General features: G+C 44.1%; 1 protein-coding gene across 4 annotated transcripts in view; it reads left to right on the top strand.

Moving 5' to 3' along the window:
* The first annotated feature begins 1,647 nt into the window (after positions 1-1,647).
* The window catches only part of Nnmt (nicotinamide N-methyltransferase), a 69,654-nt gene continuing 54,851 nt past the window's right edge, over positions 1,648-16,450 (top strand). For 2 of the 4 annotated variants that reach the window (NM_001311062.1, NM_010924.3), the window contains exons 1-2: positions 4,180-4,498; positions 5,742-5,949. In NM_001311062.1, the coding sequence (NP_001297991.1) occupies positions 4,345-4,498; positions 5,742-5,949 (362 nt within the window). In that variant the 5' untranslated portion in view covers positions 4,180-4,344. Of the gene's footprint in view, positions 1,768-3,264; positions 4,499-5,741; positions 5,950-16,450 lie in introns of those variants that run through there. The other 2 variants (XM_011242417.2, XM_006510077.4) reach the window with 2 other exon arrangements.

Below are 16,450 nucleotides of genomic sequence, written 5' to 3'. Positions count from 1 at the left end.
TAGATCTCTATGAGTTTGAGGCCAGCCTTATCTGCATAGTTAGACCATGTTTCAAAAATCCAAAAATAAGTAAATGAGTGAACTCTTTCAGTTCATTGTCAGCTCTATATGAATAGCTTTTCTCAGCCTGTCAGTTGATCCTCCTGTCCCTTGACATGTGCGCGGAATGGACATTCTTAACCGTCACATACTCAAATTTATAAGTCTTTCACTTATTAATGGCTTTTGTTTCTGGAAGAAGTGCTTCTCAGCACGGAAGGCTATGACAACATTCTCCTACATCACCCTCTGAATACTGAGACTTTTGCTCTTTACCTGTAACTGGTTAATAAGACTTAATTGGCTCCTGCTTGCAGTGTGAGGCAGGGCTCTCATGCCATCCTCCTTCCTACAGATACTCAGCTATCTCAGGGCTATTTATTCCAAGTCATCTCTTTCCCTGCTGATCTGAGCTACCTCCCGAGCATGTCAAGTGTACACAGGATGGGTCTGTCCACAGCTCCTCCACTCTGGTCCGTGGATGGGGTCAATTTATCAAGCCCAGTGCTAATACTACTTGGCCTTAATGGTGATAGATTGCTAATAAGTATTTATATCTGGTACAGGGAGTTCCCCCAACTTAGTCTTCTCTTGAGAGAGTTGCCATTCTTGGCCCTTGGCACTGCCATATAAATTTTAAAAACAGCTGGTCAAGTTCTAGAAAAAAAAAACTATTGGGATTTTAATTGGGATTTTACGGAGTCTATAAATCAATTTGCAGCGAAATGACATCTTTACAATGTTAAGCTGTCTGCTCTGCAGAGTGGTGTTTTTCTCCATTTATTTAGGTCTTCTTTAATGTCTTTCAATAAAACTTGATAGTTTGCTCCATTAATGTCCTGTATCTATTTTGTTGAAGGTACTTCATATTTTTTAATGTTACCGTGGGAAAAGCTGATTTTGAGCTTAATTTTATAACTGTTGCTAACTGAAAAGGAATTTAATTTTGTCAGTTGATTTTGTGCCTGGAAGTTTGGCTTCTTGTGTTCATTCTGGCAAATTTGTACCTACTTTTCATTTCCTAAATAGAGGACCATGTTCATAATAGATCCTCTCCTTCTCTTTCTAATCCTATTTTTTTCCTTTATTTTTCTCATCTCCTATAGTTCTAGTACTTCTGGTAGATTTTTTTTTATTATTGATAACTATTGTAGGATGTAGTTGTGCATGCCTTTAATCCCAATATAACTCATATAATATATATGAGTTCAGGGCTAGCCTAGTCTACATAGCAAGGTCTAGGCCAGCCAGGTCTGCATAGTGAGACCCTATCTCAAAAACAAACAACCCTTATAATTGTTAACACATGTATCTGATCTTATGTCAAAGAAAAAGCTTTCAAATGCATGATCATTCAGCAAAATGTCTGTGCATAATATTTATCAGTGGTTCAAGGAAGCCGCACTGTATCCTTAATGTGAGAAAAGTTATTATTGTGGATAGACACTGGATTTTAGCTTTCTTTTGCATCTATTGAATAAATCCAGTCATTTCCCCTGTAATGTGCAAATGTGGTGGCTAGTACTCATTGAATTTTAATTGTTAGACTGTTGTGAGTCACAGGCATAAACTGCTTTGCTTGTCGTGTAGTTGTCATGGAAACAGGCTTTTGAATTCGGACAGATCTAAAACAGGGCGGTGGCCGAGTCGCTGAAGCATGCCTGTGCCTCAGTCTCCTCACATGCTGACATGGAGGTGACAGTCCTAACTCACACAACTGCTGTCAGGGTGAGTAACATGTGTAGATGCTGCAGGCAGTTCTTGGGACGTATTAAGCACCACAGAAATTTTAGTGGTTTTCTTTTTTCTTTTCGAGACAGGGTTTCTCTGTGTATCCCTGGCTGTCCTGGAACTCATTTTGTAGACCAGGCTGGCCTCTAACTCAGAAATCCGCCTGCCTCTGCCTCCCAAGTGCTGGGATTAAAGGCATGCGCCACCACTACCTGGCTTAATTTAGAATTTTTCCCAGAGTAATTTTTAGTTTGTAATATTTCCTTTTTGCAAATCACCACGGTATTTGGATTTTTCCTAAGCTTATAAGCGTAGTTGCTGAAGAATTGTGTGTGAATATAGTTTAATCTTTTCTTCCTTCCTTTTCTTGTGTGCATGCGTGTGCGTGTGTTCATTCCAAAGAGGTCAGAGGATGTATTGAGGGAATTGGTTCTCTCTGTCCATCCTGGGCTTTGGGGGTTGTTCTCAGATTGTTGGATTTGTAGGCAAGCTGACCTGAGTCACCTCTCCAGGACTGAATGTAATCTTCAGGTTAATTTATTTATTACGTATAGCATTATTTGAAATTTGTAGGTGTTATACCTTTACTAAGGAACTTATAAACCTAATTTTTTATAATGCATTGGCCTAAAACTAGATGTAGAATCTTATTATCATTTAAATATCTGTGCATCAGACAAATCAGGAGGCATTCCTTCCTTCGTGAGTAAATGAGATGCTAGAATCCTACTCTCATTCCTGACGATGGATGTAGGGAACATGGCCCTTGACCCTTTGCAAAGGGCAGAATGCAGATGCATTCAGTAGATGAGGAAGAGAAGCTGATGTGCAGAGAATAGAGGCATCTAGCCCCACAAAGACAGGCAAAAGGTCATAGAAACAAGGGAAAATAACTAAGCTACCTGGCTTTTGTTGTTGTCCTTATTCACTTTTGTTTTATCAACCCATTAGATTTCCTGTAATTTGTTTTAATTATAATATCAACCAAAAAATTATTTTTTTGAGACGGGGTCTAACTATGTAACTGTGGGCACCTTCCATTCCCAACCTTAGTGGAGATTCTCTGGGTGAGTTTTTATGCCTTGTAACCAAAGAGCTCTTGCTTAATCATGACCCGTGGGATGCCAGGAACTTACTGCTTTCGCATTTGGTGCAACATCTCCGGCTGGTTAATCAAACACTATTTTGAGCAACAACTCTGTGAAGCAACTCAGGGCGTAGAGCAGGGAAAACAGACTCAAGGCACAGCCCCTCGTCTACTGGTCAGCGCATCACCTCCATAATAGCTGTGAGAAAAATAACTGACAGGCAAATCCAGGAACAAATATATGCTGGCACAAGAATGAAGGGTTTGGCTGGGCAGGGTGAATTCTAATTGGCAGTTGTGAGCCCAGGAATGGAAACGGGAGGAACTCTGTAAGGAAATTGAGGTTTCTTGGAGCTTACTTTGAAAGAACTGTCAGGGTTTGAATTCAGTGGCAGTGGCAGTGGCAGGAAACTTGGGGGAGTGCAGAGCAGGGGCAGAGGTGGGAGCAAGGCACAGCTGCATTGGGTGGGCCTTGAACTTGCTATGTATGGAGCCAAGGCTGAGCCTGAAGTTCTGACTCCTAGTGCTAAGTGCTGGAACTACATGCAGGCAGCACCATGGCAGATTTGTGCAGTGCTGGTGAGCAAGCCTCGGGCCAAACGCATGGCGGGCAAGCATTCTACCAACTGAGTTATGTTTTCAGCCCTTAACCATGTTTTTGATTGATTAATCTGATGTTCAGACTTTTTTTTTTATAGAACCTTTTGATTATACTTTGGCAGTTTCGTACATTCTCACTGTGCATCACGAGTATACCCATCCCCGGCTATCTCTTACACTATCACACATCCTCCCTCCTTCTACATTCACGACCCCTCACAGCTTTAGAACTCATTGAGTCCTAGTGGTGCTGGCATGTTGGCATGTGAGCTTGGCCTTGTGCAAGTAACCATGACTGCAGTGTGCTCAAGAGGGTAGCCACCATACTGTATCTAGGAAGACAATGTCCATGTTTTAAAAATTAATCTTTCCAGACTCCATCCGAGATTATTTTTCTCTAGCCAACATTCCTTAGCCATGAGCTCGTTTCCTTACCCCACATTCCCTTTTCTTTTTTTTTGTTTGTTCAAACTGAAACCATTCGGTGGGACTCTTCCCTGACCCTCCAGGGAGAATCCTTGCAAGAACAAGCAGACTACTGGATTGTTTGGAGATGACCCGTCTCTCTGGACTCAGGGCTTCTGCAGGTTTGCCTCTGACCTGCACCACTGGTCAGAGGGCTGCATGGAGTTCATGGTCCTCCCCCTGCCACTCCCCTCTTCTCCTAAGCTCCCTTCTCCAGGAATTTCATCACTTCCTGGAATAGCCTGAACGTCTGCAGTCTATTTCACTGTCAGTATTTAGCAAACATCTGTCTCTAAGGGATGGGCCGAGCTGGAGGAAGATTGGCAGCTCTAAGACTCCAAAAGCCAACTTCACAGGGTGACTCCCTGCTTCTGGAGGAGGGGACAGGAGAGCATCAGGCTGGTGCACGGAGCTGAGACACGATGGAATCTGGCTTCACCTCCAAGGACACTTATCTAAGTCATTTTAATCCTCGGGATTACTTGGAAAAATATTACAGCTTTGGGTCCAGACACTGTGCAGAAAACGAGATCCTCAGACATCTGCTGAAAAATCTTTTTAAGATATTCTGCCTGGGTAAGTTTGTCTGTCTAAATATGAGTAACATTGTGTCTTGGGGGACGACTGGACTTGTGTCCACTATTAGACAGTCTCTTGGAATCACTTATTTGTTCAATGAAAATAAAAGTTAATGTTGGCTTAGCTATTTTACAGTTTACAAAGTTATTTTATGTCCATTGTCTTTTGTATGGTTGTGAAAATGGAGGCCAGTGGGCCTGAGTGCTGTCCTTGTAGCTACAGTGACTTTTCTAGGTGACTTGAAGGAGCCATTTCACCTCATCTCACAGTTTAGAGATTCTAAGAGAGTTGGGTGTGTGTGTGGGGGGGGGTCACAGGACTCAAGAAAGGAAGATTGGCAGCTCTAAGACTCCAAAAGCTAACTTCACAGGGTGACTCCCTGCTTCTGGAGGAGGGGCCAGGAGAGCATTGGGCTGGTACACGGAGCTGAGACATGATGGAATTTGGCTCATCATCTCCATGAGGACAGCCTGGACTACAGAGTGATTTTTCAGGCTAGCCTGGTCTAAAGAATGAGATCTTGTCCAAAAAAAGAAAGAAAGAAAGAGAGAGAGAGAGAGAGAGAGAGAGAGAGAGAGAGAGAGGGAGGGAGGGAGGGAGGGAGGGAGGGAGGGAGGAAGGAAGGAAGGAAGGAAGGAAGGAAGGAAGGAAGGAAGGAAGGAAGGAAGGAAAGAAGTAAGAAAGGAAAGTTTAATTCTACTCTTATTTGAAAGGAATGTTTGTTTACTCATGAAGTAAAGGACCCCCCAATATTAAGAACTGGGTGATTTGATTATTAATTAATCTCAGTGTTTTAAATTTTAATATATATACATCTAAGCATATGTGTACATGGTCTATGCAGGTACATGCATGGGGCCAGAAGAGGGCACCAGATGTATGCTTCCATCACTCTCTCCACCTATTCTTGTGGGGCAGCGTCCCCTCCTAAACCTGGGGCTTGTGTGTTGACTAGACTGGAAGCCAGAAAGCCTCAGAGAGCCTCTCCTCTCTGCTCCTCTCAGAGATGGGAGCATAGGTATTTGTGAGATGCCTGACTTGTTACACAGGTTCTGGGACCTGAATGCTGGCCCTCATCTCTGGACCATCACTCCAGGCCTTAAAATCAGTTGTTACACAACAACAACGACAACACCACCACCACCACAACAAAAATGGCACAATCCCAGTAAAGACACTATAACTTCAGCTCTGCCTGTTCCCTTTTGATGCCTGATTCCCTGCCCCTCTTCTGTCCTAGGTGCTGTAAAAGGAGAACTCCTGATTGACATTGGCTCTGGCCCCACCATCTATCAGCTTCTCTCTGCCTGTGAGTCCTTCACGGAGATCATTGTCTCTGACTACACAGACCAGAACCTCTGGGAGCTGCAGAAATGGCTGAAGAAGGAACCAGGAGCCTTTGACTGGTCCCCAGTGGTCACCTATGTGTGTGATCTTGAAGGCAACAGGTAGAGGAATGAGTATCTGCTCTTCAACTTTCTGAAGGGACCTGCATGTTTCTATCAGCCCAAACTACCACTAAGATCCAGATGAAAAATGCAAAAGAAACTCAAAGACCAAAGGGAACTCGGGATAGAAGATGAGGGCTCAGGAGAATAGCTGGGTTGTCAGATGTACCACCAGAGTACTATTTGGTTACCAGTCATCCAACACAAAGGTGGTGGCTAATGCCTAATGCCCACACCACCGGAAACAGCAAAACACTGGCAGATGTATTTTTTTAGCCAACAGAAATAACCTGAAGCAATTATGGGGAAAGAATTCATTACTTACCATCTATAAAGTTAGAATCTTTAGGATCTGGGAGACGGTCAGTGGGTAAAGTGCTTGTCACAGAGGTTGTCCTTTCTCCAGTGTGTCCTCTTAGCATCTTTATTGAAAACCAGCTGGCTGCAGATTCATGGCTTAGTCCTATACTGTCTATTCTGTTCCATTATTCTGTGTTCTCTGGCTGGTGATGTTTTGTGGAAAGACTTTGCTGGTTTGATGATATAGTTTTTTTGTTGTTGTTGTTGCTGCTGCTGCTGCTGTTGTTGAAGCTAAGTAGTGTGTGATTTCTGATATTTTCTTGGTGCTATTTGGGCTTTGTGTGTACGGTTGCCTAAAAATTCTAGAATTGTTTTCTAGTCCTGTCATTAGTATTTTAAGAGGAATGGCATTGGCTACACTAATTGCTTTGGGTAGTATGGACATATTCATGATCTTGATTCTTCAGATCAGCGAACAGATCTTTCCATTTTGATGGTGTCTGCACTATTCTTCTCCATTGATGTTTTCAGTGTAAAGATCATTGGCTTGTTTTAGCAAAATTCATTTTGAATTTATATATTATATTTATTAATAAATACATTAATAAAATAATATTAAATATTACATTTTATTTATTTTTAATAGCTATTGCAATAGGATTGACTTCTTGATTTCTGAATCAAATAATTCTCTATTGGGGCACAGATACTCAGATGAAGGTTCTGAAAAGCTAGTGCTTCTTGGTTAATGTTTAAAGGAACTAGCATCTATCCATCCATTCATCTGTCCATCCATCCATCCATCCATCCATCCATCCATCCATCCATCCATCTACTTACCCACTCATCTTTTTGTCAATCCATTCACCCACCCACATATCCATCCATCCATCCATCCATCCATCCATCCATCCATCCATCCATCCATTTATCCATCTACTTACCCACTCATCTTTTTGTCAATCCATTCACCCATCCACCCACCTATCCATCCATCCATCCATCCATGTATCCATCCATCCATCCGTCCATGTATCCGTCCATGTATCCATCCATCCATGTATCCATCCACCCATTTATCTGTCCATCTATCCATCATTTCATCCATCCATTTATTCATCTGTCCATTCATCCATCCATCCATTTATCTGTCTGTCCATCCACTCATTCATCTTCCCACTCACCCATCGATTCATCCATCAATCAATTTATTCACCTCTCCACCCACACATATATCCATCCACCCACCCACCTGTTCATCTATTTATCCACCCACCCACCTACCTACTCATACTCATCCATCCAACCAACTTAGGTTGAACAACTGTGATGCACCCCATAATACTAGCTCTTAGGCCAGAACATAGAATGAGATAGGAGAAGTCCTTCTGCCCTTTCGTTCCTATCAGAAGTCAGACAAATGTCTGATCATTTAGGGTCTTGGAGGCCACATTTAAGGTTATGGCATTTAGTAACAAGTTGAGAGGCAGTTTTCATATGTCAACTTAACTTACAAACCTCTTATACACCTAGCATAAGTGAAGATACGTTCTCAAAAATGAAGGTGAATCTTACTACTCTCTCTTCTTTTTTTTTATTAATATGAAGTACATGATTCCCCAGGACAGAATTGGTATAACTTCCTATGAACATTTGGACACTATCACAATGTATTAAGCAAATAAGGAATTGAGCAGGATTGATAGAATTTCAGAGAAAATGTATTAAACAGAAATTCTCTGCCACTATGAGACGATGTATCTTTTTGAAGTCCAGAGCACGTGTCCTTAAATCCCTGGGAGCCTCGTTTCCACTTTGCCTACACATCACCGCCTACATCTCATTCAAAGACGAGCCCTTCAGTCTAGCAAGATACTAAAAGAGCTGCTTATCTCCCAATAGAATCATCAGCTCAGAACAATTGCCTCTTAAGTCGCACTCCCATCCCCATCACTTGGCCAGGACGAGGAACTGTACTTTTGGCAGGAAGTGCCTGCATCCCTCCCTTATCCTCACACCAGCTCCAGCAGCTTCAACTATTTTGGGAGCGATAGTGATCCCATTCGGCTCATGTCTCTCCTGCATCTCTGAGTACCTCTATCAACCTACAGTCTATTTCCCCCGAGATTATTTCTTCTTTATCTGGAGATATTTCTTGTGCTGATGGCTTCCAAGGACAATACGAGCTAGCTGCTTTCTTCTATTGCTTTGGGAGTGTGACTCAGACATTTAAAAACCATTCATTTCACAATTATTTGGAAGTTTTAAACATTCAGTTACCAAACCCTCACTGTAAACCATGAGATATTAATATCATTAATACCCCAGGTCTGTCATGAGCAAGGGAAATGAATTCTTTCCTTAAGAAATTATACAAATAGGAGCTGGCCTTGTATTGGGAGCTTTAAGAGGCCTTGCTGCTGTTTCAGGGGGCCTGAATTCAGTTCCAAGCACCCACATTTGGGTAGCTTACACACAGTACCTGTAACTCCAGTTTTAGAGAATCCCTCTTCTGGATTCTAAGGCTACCCACAGACACACACACACACACACACACACACACACACACACACACACACACACACACACACCTGCACGTATGAAAAAAAAGGAACAGAAATTTAGAAGAGAAATCATGGAAAAAATGTGAGCTAGCCTTTAGCCCCTTGGAACACTTTGCTTAGCCTTGGGATCTCCAGATTAGCAGCTTCAATGTATTCTGTAGCAGTATGTGTGAAATGCAAATTCTCGGGTTGCAGAGATGGCTCAGTGCCTAAGAACACTGGCTGCTCTTCCAGAGAACCCAGTTCCAATTCCCAACATCCACATGGTGTTAATTACTGTCTGTTATTACTCCAGTTCCAGAGGATCTTACACCCTCTTCTGGCCTCCCAAGACATTAGACACACATGCTGGTGCTCAGACATACACTCAAGCAAAACACCTATAGATGCTTGTTTGTTCTGTTTTGTTTGTTTTAAGAAGGAGAAAAGCAGACTTTTAGACCTCACTGACTGTGCACAGAGCTTGGGTTCCTACTTCTATGAGATCTGCTGAGGTGACCATAAGGATAGGTGGAGAAAGCTACATCTAGAGCCAAGATTCTTGCAGACCTACAGGGATGCACAGGGAAGGGAAGGGAGTTATGGGTGTGCCATCCAAGCTCTTCTCTCCACCTTCCATACAGTCAGTGGGGAGTTGGGGAAGACAGAGACTTCCAGGTGCCTCATCAGAAGGCGCCTGGCCCCACTGAGCCTATGAGGAAAGAGCTGAAATACTGAAGAAGTAGCTGATCCCTGAAGCCAGAGCTCTCCCCACTGAAGTTGGTAAGGGTTGGGCATGGTGGTGTACTTTGGTTATCCTAGCCCTCAGGAGGTAGACAGCAGGATCATCAAGTTCAAGACCAGCCTGGAGCCACAGAATGAAGTTGAGCCTAGCCAGGGCTGCAAGGCACATGTTTATTTCATTACTTTATTAACCTAGCTGTCTGACACTTTTATTTATAAGTTCATTACAATCATGTTTTATATTTAAAAAAAAGCAAAAAAAACTAAAAGGCAAGATTGTCACAAAACAAAATAAAACAGATACCATACTAACAACAAGAGTTGATATATTGTCCAAAATTATACACAACTGTGAGAAATTTGTTCTTCACTCCAATGTTCTGTGTTCGTTGCAAGTGTCTCTGCATTTTCAAACCCACAAAAAGCTGATCCTCCTCCTCCTTAGGATCTTGATGGTCATGGTGACAATCCACTGATTGATTCTTTTTTGGAGCTGTCTCTCTTTCTCAGATAGCCACTCTCCCATCTCTCAGGTACATTATGTCTCTGCAAATATTGATTGGATTGGTTAAGAAACCTTCAATTAGTCATTTCCATTCAACTATGAACATCTCTGTTTCTAAGTCTCATAGGACCTGAAAAGACAGTGTAGCCAGAGTAAAGTGATGACCCACCGGGATCTCCTCCATAGCCAGTATTTCTTCCTGGCTCCCTGAATGATGTCATCAGACAATTTGTTGGATGACCCCAAAGCCTGGAGGTCAATCGTGTCATCACTCCCTCTTTTATGGACCATGCCTAACCCAGTTCTAGCTCTGTCCACTTTTTCTTCTTGTGTGTTCCCTTTCATCGGTGTTATTCTTGAAATATTTAGCTACATCTTTGTCCAAGCTACCTTTCCTGAGGAAGTACTCGCTCATCTCCACTTCTGTCCTTTCTCTCAGTTCTCTACATCTCAAGGCGTACTTCTGATCAGGGCCCTCCTCCCTTTTTTGAACCAAGGTCTTACATGGTGGCCTCCAACTTATGCTCTTGTTTCTGCTTCCCGGGTATTGTGATTATTGGTATGTGCCACCACGTCTGGTCTTTACATACCTTTGAGTGTCACCCTTTACATGTCCTAGGAGAGAAAGCAAAAATCCCAGTTTTGGAGACTTGTCTCTTAGTGTAGCCCTGATAACCTAGAACTTGCTTTGTAGACTGGGCTGGCCTTAACCTCACAGAACTCTGCCTGCCTCTGCTCTGCCTCTGCCTCTGCCTCCTCTGCCTCTGCCTCTGCCTCTGCCTCTGCCTCTGCCTCTGCCTCTGCCTCTCTGCCTCTGCCTCTGCCTCTGCCTCTGCCTCTGCCTCTGCCTCTGCCTCTGCCTCTGCCTCTGCCTCTGCCTCTGCCTCCTGATCCTGCTGAGATCAAAGGTGGACACCACCACACCTGGCCCAGAAAGTAAAATTCTAAGCATATTCAACAGAGCTTTCTGTTGTCTGGCGCCCAGGATTTCACTTGTCTGACTGTTCAGGCCCACCGGCACACTCTTCTCCTTATGTCTTGCACCTGGTGGTCTTTGTGCATGCTGTCTTCTCAGGCTGAACCATCTTTCTCCCCCTTGCTCCTCTCCCAGCCTCATACAACGATGTTATACGTTTTCTCCACATCTCTGCTTAACGTGGCTCTGTTTCTTTCCACTGTGCAATAGATCAAGCCAGGATCTCAACATCCTATGTTCTGTTCCTCCCTGAATTTCTCCGTTTTACTTATATTTTGACGAGTAATCCTTAGATTGTTTTCTCTCTCTTTCCCTCTGTAACCTCCAGAAAGACGGGAGCTGCTTCTCTTTTGCTCATCCCTGAGTCCCCAGTACCCATCCATCACATAACAGAGGTTTAGATGTGAGTGTAAAATAAATGAATGGATGTATCCTGTCTTTAAGACTCCACTATGTACCTTTTCCACCTGATTCGAGTGTGGGCTGTGCTGAAGGATTATGGGCAATCCTTCCCGCCTCTGATCAAGTTGGTTTGACTTCTCTTTGTTATGTAGAGATAGGGTCTTGTGTATTCCAGCTGGCCTCAAGCTCCTTATGAACTTGAGAGTGACCTTGAACTCAAGATCCTCCCGCCTTCAACTCACAAATGCTGGGATTTAGGGCATATGCCACCACACCAGGCTTCTTTAGCCTTTATTTCCTTGAGACGTTTTGATGGCTTTGTCACAGGAGGGTTTGCTGGAGTCTCTAGGGGTGGGACGTAAGGCAGAGAGTCATAATGGAAAAGTCTCCTGTGGACATTCTGACTTAACAACAACTGCCTTGCCTCTCAGGGTAGGCAGAATCTCAAGATAACCACTGGGTATAGGAAGACATCTTCACATAGGGCTCTTCCCAGGAGTCCTTACCTGTTCTTTCCTTCCCTTCTGTGTCCCTGAGGCTTGTGTACATAGTGTATTTACAGAGGAAATGGCAGTCTCTATTTGAAAGGATCGATCCTAACATGGAGAGCAGTGGCCATGCTGCAGTTAGCTTTCTGTAAACCAAGCGCCATGCTGTTCTGGTGCGTGTTTATCACCTTCTCCTTGAGCTAACTGCGAGTCTGAGTGGTAATTGCCCAGGTCTCCAGGCGAGTCCATTTCCCTGTGGGTGTGATCCGCAGTCCTCAAGGAGCCCTGAGGGGTAATCTTTACACAGCTGCCTTGGCAACTGAGTTCACCAGTGTTTGCTACGAGGCCAAGGACAAGCCGGTACCCAGGCAGTGGGAGCGCCTAACAAACTCCCCTCCTCAGGTTGGCACATTTTCTGTGAGCTTTTGAGATTTCACAGTGGGTTTCGCTGTGTGGGAACAATTTTCGTCATCATCTGACTGGCAAGTGCTAGTTCTGTGGTAATTTGCGTCTTTAAAATAGCTTACTACACAATAGAGCACAAAGGTCCACGCTGCTTCTGACGTCATTGGTTAAATACACATTCTCACGATGTCTCTGATCTACAGTGACATTTTAAAACATAAAAAAAAAAAGAAAAAAGAAAAAATACACCCAACCCCACAAACAAAAAAACAAAAATCAAAACCAAGCAAAAGCCCCAAAGCTGCCACGCTGTATTTCCTTAGCCTCTTCTGTATGCTTGTTATGTGTTCGTGCAGACAGGTAATTTCATTTTTTCTACTTTCTTCACCTATTTAAATCTGTTTCTCATAGATGTCTGTGGTTTAATCATCAGCTTTTCTTCTTAATACGTTCTGACAAATTATCTGTGTTTAGCAGGATAAGGAGGTAGCCTTGGAACAAGCCTCCCTACCTTTAGGATAACAGTTGCTCTGCTCTGTCCAATATAGCACAGGACATTTCAGCATAGGAGATTTTTAAATGAGGAAAATCCAAGACAAATTGGGACAAAGTGGTTGCCATAGGTCTGTCTTCATTCCTGATAAGGAGCAGGTAGATCCAACCAAGGGTAATTTTAAAACAGATTTTTATTATTTTAAATTATGTATATATGTGTGTGGGGGGGGGTATGTGCCAGTGGGTGCAGGGACCCATGACGTCCAGAAATGTCAGATCCTCCTGAGCTGGAGTTGCAGGAGGTTACGAGCTGCCCAGTGTGGCCACTGGGACCTGAGTTCAGTTTAAAAACTGATGGCACTACTGCTCCATGGTATGGCTAAGAAGAAGGTTTTTATTGTAGATATGAGAGAGAACAGTAAGCGACATCTAGAAGAACCCAAAGCAGAGAGAGAAAGAAGTACACTGAATATGGCCAGCACATTGGGCACAGCAAGGGCTCTCTGCAAGATAGGGGAGAATAGCAGGGGATAGAGAATAGAGAAAACACAGTCAGAGAAGCAGGGACAACACACACACACAAACACAGAGAGAGAGAGAGAGAGAGAGAGAGAGAGAGAGAGAGAGAGTCAGACAGATAGAGACATACACAGAGAAACAGACAAATAGTCACAGACAGACACACACACAAATAGACACACACAAGTACACACAGAGACAGACAGACAGAGACAGAGACAGAGACAGAGACAGAGACAGAGACAGAGAGAAAACATAGTGAGAATAGCAGGGTTATATGGAGAGTGAGTAGCTGGGGACAGAAGCCAAGCCTGTGAGCTAGAGGGAGTGTGGGGTAGGGGAAGAGGTGAGAAGGGCTAGGATACACTTTGAAATGTGTGTGACAGGTACTTGGGATCCTGAGGGAGCCTGCTGGCCAGCCTGAGCTTTGATGTGCTAACAGGCACCACAAGTAGCCATAAGTCCCACCTGCAAGAGCAGGGTGTACTCTCAACCACTGAGCCATTTCTCCAGCCCCCATTTTTTATTCCCAATGCAGAGACCAGTGTTTGTTGTAAAAATTCCCTGTAACACCTTGCTAAGCCTCTGCCCTTTCTGTCTATTTCTCACTCTCTTCTCCCCTCCACTTCTCTCTCTTCTTCTCCTCCCCTTTCTTCTCCACAGTCTCGCTACATCATCCAGGCTGACCTGGACTCACGTATTACCCACAATGGCCTTGAACTCACAATCCTCTTGCCTCCCTTCAGCCTTGTGAGAGCTAGGACTGAAAGTGTCTGTCACCATTCCTGGTTGCCCCTTTTTAGAGAGGGTGGCTAATTGAGCTAGAACCATACCACCAATAGATACATTTAAAGCGGGACCCAGTGGTTTTCAGTGTATCCACAAAGTTGTGTAATCTCACCTCAAGTAATTTTAAAATATTTTTGTAATTTCCCCCCAAAACCCCTGTATCACTTGGCACTTGCTGTCATTTCTCACACCTCCTCCCCTGCCAAATCCCTTAGCTTCTGGCAACCTCTGCCCTGCTTTCAATCTCTGGAGCCTTCCTGGACATGGTGTGTAAGTGAGCCTGAGTAGCACATAGCCTTTGGTTTCAGGCTTCTATTACTTGATATAATGTCCATTGTTGACCATTAGTATTCTCAAGCTTGCATCTTCCACAGTGGAGTTGCTGATATTTAGGCTGATGGGTATTTGGAGCGTCTTGGGTCATTTAAGGACATCCACCTACAAGTTTTTGTGTGGGAATGTGTTTCTCTGAGGTATATGTCTATGGATAGAATTTGGGGCCATGTAGAAGTTTTATGTTTAACTTTTCCCAGAAATGTCTAGACTATTTTCCAAAGGGGCTAGACTATTTTAAGTTCTCACCAGCAGTACATGCAGGTTCCTGGCCAACGCTTATTGTCTGTGTTTTTCCTGCTAGCTCTCCCAGTAGATGTGAATTATGACCTTGTGGTTTGGGCACGTTTCTCCGAGGGCTCCTGATACTACCCTCTCCTATGCTCATAATTAAACCATTCATATGAAAGGACACTGGCAACTAACTGAATGCCCCAGGCTTAAAAGTTTTAATCAAACACTAGATGGCCGCAGACCGCTTCCCCCACCTCAAGTCGTTCTGCCTAGAGGCAGATTTAAGTCTTCCACAAAGCATTGGCTTTTCATCCTGAGCAGAAATTGTCCCAACTTAAGCTGAGGTTTAAGAACTTTGGCTGAGGTTGGAGCACCCTCTTCTGTCTCCATCAAGCTTCGACCTCATATGGCCATCTTGACTCCGGGGTCTGTATCAGACAACGGGCTGTGTTCCCCCCAGTTTACAGCTGCGCATGTGCTTTGCCAAGCGGTTTCGTCTAAAGGTTCTGCAGCAGTGATCAGGACTCCTAGTGGAGCTCGGGGCTCAGTACATCCCACACTCATTCCTCCCTCCCTCCCTGACTTTCTGCTAGTTTCCCTTTTCTGGTTCCTCTCTCTAGTTTCTCTAGTGGGTTCTATGTGTTTATTTACTTGGTCCCTTCTTTTCTCCCCTAACAGACACACACACACACACAAAAAAACGAATCCTGCATGTCACTCGGCTTTTCCTTTCTATAGCCAATACCTGAGGTGGTTGATTTGCAACGAGAAAGACTTAGTTTATCTCACAGTCTCACGTTGCTTATACGTGTTTGGTGGAGCATCATGGTAGGAATACCTAATGGAGAAAAGTCACTTGCTCTCTCAAGAAAGAGAGGACACCCAGGCTCTACGATCTCCTTTGAGAGCATGCGCATAAGTACATCTCACTAGGCTCCACCTTCTAATGCCCCACCACCTCTCAATAGAAAGAGCTGGTGACCAAGCCTTTAACACAACAGCCTTTGAGAGACATTGCGAATGTAAACTATAGGACCATACACGACCTCATCTCCTGCTTTCTCTTCTCCATTGATCAACTGAAATTCTATTAATCTGGCAAAAAGAGACAAGTGTCTTGAAGAGGCTGCCAAGAGAATGATTTGTTAGGAAATAGATGGCTATCTGCAGCCAGGAGAAAGGAAGTGGTTCTAGACCCTGCCCTGTGCTGCATGTGCCCTGGACTACTCTCACTGCCCGACCCTACCTGCCCTTGGGGATTGGAGATGAGATGGCTCGGAGTCAATGACTCAGACTCCCAGAGCATGTGAGAAAAGCCGCAGCAAGCTCATCTGAACACTGTGGCAAGCTCCTTTAATACCCTCCACCTACACCCCACTGGTCCCAAGCAAGCGTCTCTTGTAAACAGCAGTTCCCAATTGGCTGGCATTGTCTGTGCCAGTAATCCTTGGTCTCTCAGGCAGTCCTCAATTAGGTCCTCCTGCAGGAGATGCCTTAGTGGCTGTGCCCCCACCCTTACCCAACCCGGATTTAGGCAGAGGCTGAGGCACAGTTCCTCCTACAGCCAGGGTGATAAGATGATCAATAGGGTTTTTTTTTCTTTGTTTGTTTTTGCGCCAGCCTCTCACATAGGCTCTTATAGCCCAGACTGCCCTTGAACTCATTAGGTAGACAGCTTCTGATCCCCCTGACTCTACCTCTACCTCACGAGTATGTGCTAGAATTGCAGACAGACAGTGCCACACCCGATTTATATGATGCTGGGGAT

The sequence above is a fragment of the Mus musculus genome, chromosome 9 (assembly GCF_000001635.26).
Source record: "Mus musculus strain C57BL/6J chromosome 9, GRCm38.p6 C57BL/6J".
NCBI lineage: Eukaryota > Metazoa > Chordata > Mammalia > Rodentia > Muridae > Mus > Mus musculus.
The sequence above is the reverse complement of the archived record's forward strand: the minus strand, read 5'-3'. Positions and strand labels throughout refer to the sequence as shown.